Consider the following 4,431-nt stretch of genomic DNA (forward strand, 5'->3'; position numbering starts at 1 on the left):
ATAAAACAATGATTCCTCACACTCAATACACTGAAATCTTGCAGTGCATTTTTTACAATTATTCTCAAAAGTTCTACAAGAAATACACATTTCAGGCATTCCATCTTTAGCAGGTTAAATAAAATTACCTTCAAGGCATATACAGGAGTCGTTTTTTGGGTTAAAGTTTAAGGAAAAATTCTAATTGAGTTAAAATGTATCTTAACAAGTTAAACATTAGTCTGAACTTTTGCATGAAAAGCATCTATTTATAAACAAAGAGCATTCCCTGCATACATTATATAATAAAATTTCATTAGCGAAGCATTCTCGGCATATCCCATTGTCCATAGAGTGTTATTCATCGCAATATTCACAAGATTCATTATTACAAATTGCACAATTAAGGTATTTTTTATTACAAGGTTAGCATTTTCCTAATATTTCTAAATATTAATGTTTACATGTACATTCAAAATTAATTAAATTATAATTATTAGCACAACTTTCACAAAATCCAGTTTCCTCTTAACAAATAAGACAATTACTTGAACATTAATTGCATTTTTTAGACGCAAATGTATAATAATATCCCTATTTGCAATTTTAAAAGCAATTATCATTTTCATCTATTCTATATTAGATATTACATCTAAAACACTTCAACATATTACATTCCTAGCAATTTTAGAAAAAATCACTGCAGTCAATACACCTTTAATTCAATGGATTTACAACTTTCGAAATACTACAAATACAATCCGGTGCAATATACCCATCTATGCATGTATTTTTCACGCAAATACCAGTAGTATCTGCACATTCAGTACATCCTCTACATGGAAGGCATAATTTTTTTACTACATCATAATAATTTCCCAAAACGCAATTACCGCAAGTATTAGTATTTGAAAGTACCCTTAAACCCTCTGAACATTTAGTACATACATCCACTTGAGTACATTCTAGACAATTAGGAACCATTAAAGCACAAGGAATGCAGATTCCCAACTTTATTAAATTTACAGGAGTCTCGCAAGTACAAGTTCCTGTAGTAACATTTAAAGTGAATGAATTATCACAAGGACCAATACATAAACCGGTGTTATCTTCGCAATTCTAGCAATTAAAATCAGGACAATTTTAACATTATTTAAGAGTTGAATTATAGAATTATTTAGCGTCACAGGAAGAACAAGATGATATATTAGTTGTAGTATTATGTATTAATTTAAAAGGCAAAATACATGAAATACAGACTAAAGTTAGTGAACAAACTGAACAGTTCAAAGGACACATTGTACATGATAAATCTAAAATATTAACAACCCCGTTAATACACTAACATCCATAAATGTTTGGAGTATAATTAGGCAAAGAACAGGTCAAGCATTGAGTTTAGTTACAACTAGAACACAAAGAGGAAAATTTATCAACACAGTTTTTACATTATTTATCGACAAGATCAACAATTTGTAAATTACATTAGCATTAAAGTCCTACTTTTGTAAAATTATTTATACATGAAAAACATTCTGATGAATTACATCTTTCGCAATTTATATCACAATCTACACAGGTATCAGACACAGATAGATATTGATTAGACAAACAAGAAGAACATTAATTGTTTAGATTAAGAACAAAAGGATCTGTACAAGTTAAGCATTAAACAGAGTTTGTGGTAATATTTAATTAACATGTATAACCTATTATAATAAGTTAAATATATTAAAAATATTTATATATATTGATAGTAAAATTTTGTATTTTATAATATAAAAAAAAAAAATATTAAGTTAAAATAATAATTATAAATATAAAAAAATAATATAATTAAAATATAAACATATAAATAATTATATATAAATAAATGTAAAAGTAAAATTGTATATATATATATATACTTATATATAATACAATTATTTATTATAGATGAACATAAAGAACATTTTTCTGTATTTATTAATATTTATGTCTTATTAGATATATCGCAAACACATTATTATTAATCATTAAATATATATCCTTTATCACAATATATACATTATTTTTAGCTACAGTAAATACAATTTTAATATTTTTAAGAACAAATTATACAATTATTTTAATATAAAAAAAAACCATATGTACATAAATTACATTCAGTCTCTGTACATAAAAGACATTATGTGAATTTTGTAGAACATAATATACATTAATTTTAAAATAAAAAACCTTTTGAACAATAACATCCATTTGCTTTATTATATATATATTTATATATATATATATATATATATATATATATTTAATTTATATATATTTATATATATATTAATATATTTTATTTTTTTTATTTATATTTCTAATAATTTTTTATAAATTTAATATTATTTTTTATATATAAGTACTTTTTAATATTTATTCTTCATTTTAGCATTATAAACAATAATCTTTATTACATTTATTACAATTTTTAAATTAACTTTAGCAATCTTTACATTTTTTTTTTTCTGTGTCATAGAAATCTCCTTCATTTTAACATACACATTATTTTTAATATATAGAATAATGAAGATCATTTGATTCACATATACAAAAGTTTTCTTTTATACTTTTATTTATGCAATATTAATAATTTTATGTTCTTAGTTTTAATATAAATATTATATATAATAAATATTCGCATTTAAAAAACTATTTAATCATTTTTTTATGTTAATAATATTTTTACTTTTTTATTTATAAATTAAATATTTCTTTTCTGTTGTTTTTTTATAATTTAATATTTATTATGTTATTAATCTATATATGTATATTTTTTTAGTTAATTTTAAACTAGATTTATGTTTATTTTATAATTTTATTATGTTTTCAAGTTTTAAAAATAAATAATTAATATTTTATTATTTATTTTGTTAAATAAATCATGGTTTTTATTAATTTTTTAAAAACAAAATGTAAAAAAATAATTTATAATAATATATATTTAAAAATAAAAAATTTAATTAAAAAAATAATAAATTTAAAAATTATATTTAAAAATTTTGTTTAATAATAATATATTATATTTTTTTTTTAACAAAAAAAATAAATAAATAATTTATTTTTTTATTTTTAATATTAACTTATTTTAAAATATAAAATAATTAATGATTTTATTTTTATTTTACATTAATTAAGATTTTAAAATAGTTTCTTCTTTTTATTTTTTAATCATATTTACTAATAAAAATACTTTTGTAACTCTCCTTAACTAAATTATTATGAAGAAATATATAATAAATTATAAAATATATAACAAAATAAAATTATTATTTAAATAAAATATTAAATTATCAAAAAAATATAAAAAATATATTTATACTAAATATAATTAAAAAAATATTTATATAAATTTTTAAATATGTATAATAATATATTGTAATATTTATTTATAATATTTTTGTTTTAATTATTATTATTAATATTTTTATTAATCTTATATATATTAGTATTATTATTATTTTTAACATTTACATTTATATTAATAATATTATCTTTAAATTTTTATTATTTTTTTTATTTTAATATATTTTATTTTTAATATAATTTTTTTCAAATACTCCCTTTGATTTTTTATAGATTAATATTTCTATATTTTATTAAATATATTACTTATTATAATTTAACAATAAATAATTATTATCATTCAAAAATATTTTTTTCTTTACTTTATTAATTATTATTTTTAATTTTTATATTTTTAATTTAATGATGGAAAAAAAAATACTTAATCAAATAAACAATATAATTAATAAATATTTTTTATAATTATAATAATATTATATAAATCAAAAGAATTTTATAAAAAAAGAAATTTACTTATGCATAATATAAGTATTAACGTTAATTATTTTTAACAAAATTATTTTTTAAAATAATTAATAATATAAATTTATTAAAATCAAAAATTAATTAATTAAATATTAAGAAAGGCTAGAAAGGTTGAGAAAATTTAATGATTATTAATTGATATACTAATTTTGGTAATTTTAAATAATTATTTAATAAACATTTCGTTTATAAATAAAATATAATTATTAAAAATATATATATATAGTTATATTACAATCCACATTAAAATTCTATAAAATAAATATAAAATATAATATATTTACAAAAATTGTCTATATAATAAAATATTAAAACATGATATTTAGTATAGTAATGTTAATAAAAAAATTCTATAATAATTATATTAAACTAATCAAATAATTTAAATAAAAAAATAATATATTAAAAAAGATTTACAAAAAATAAATAATTAAAGATTAAATGATAAATTTTAATTATGAAAAAAAATAAAGAAAAATATAATAATTATATATATTATTTAAATATTAAAAAATAAAATTAAAAATTAATAAAATATAAAAAATAAAAGATAATAGAGGATATAAAATAAATATTTAATATATATATATATAT

The 4,431-nt window shown here is 16.5% G+C and overlaps 1 protein-coding gene across 1 annotated transcript, besides 9 other annotated features; it reads right to left on the bottom strand. All coding sequences in view use genetic code 6, as the record gives it.

The window, feature by feature from the left end:
• Positions 1 to 487: 487 nt before the first annotated feature.
• On the bottom strand, positions 488 to 1,278 carry IMG5_144350 (hypothetical protein; the record flags this gene model as incomplete). Its single annotated transcript, XM_004031202.1, has 2 exons — positions 488 to 573; positions 630 to 1,278. 2 exons carry the CDS (start codon positions 1,276 to 1,278, stop codon positions 488 to 490), a joined length of 735 nt encoding a protein of 244 aa, XP_004031250.1.
• A 502-nt stretch (positions 1,279 to 1,780) lies between these two features.
• Positions 1,781 to 1,843: a microsatellite.
• A 382-nt stretch (positions 1,844 to 2,225) lies between these two features.
• Positions 2,226 to 2,326: a microsatellite.
• Positions 2,227 to 2,304: a microsatellite.
• Positions 2,318 to 2,364: a microsatellite.
• Positions 2,365 to 3,233: 869 nt separating this feature from the next.
• Positions 3,234 to 3,273: a microsatellite.
• Positions 3,274 to 3,385: 112 nt separating this feature from the next.
• Positions 3,386 to 3,550: a microsatellite.
• Positions 3,521 to 3,556: a microsatellite.
• A 294-nt stretch (positions 3,557 to 3,850) lies between these two features.
• Positions 3,851 to 3,887: a microsatellite.
• Positions 3,878 to 3,923: a microsatellite.
• Positions 3,924 to 4,431: the final 508 nt, after the last annotated feature.

This window comes from Ichthyophthirius multifiliis, assembly GCF_000220395.1.
Source record: "Ichthyophthirius multifiliis unplaced genomic scaffold scaff_1120509251121, whole genome shotgun sequence".
Taxonomy (NCBI): domain Eukaryota; phylum Ciliophora; class Oligohymenophorea; order Hymenostomatida; genus Ichthyophthirius; species Ichthyophthirius multifiliis.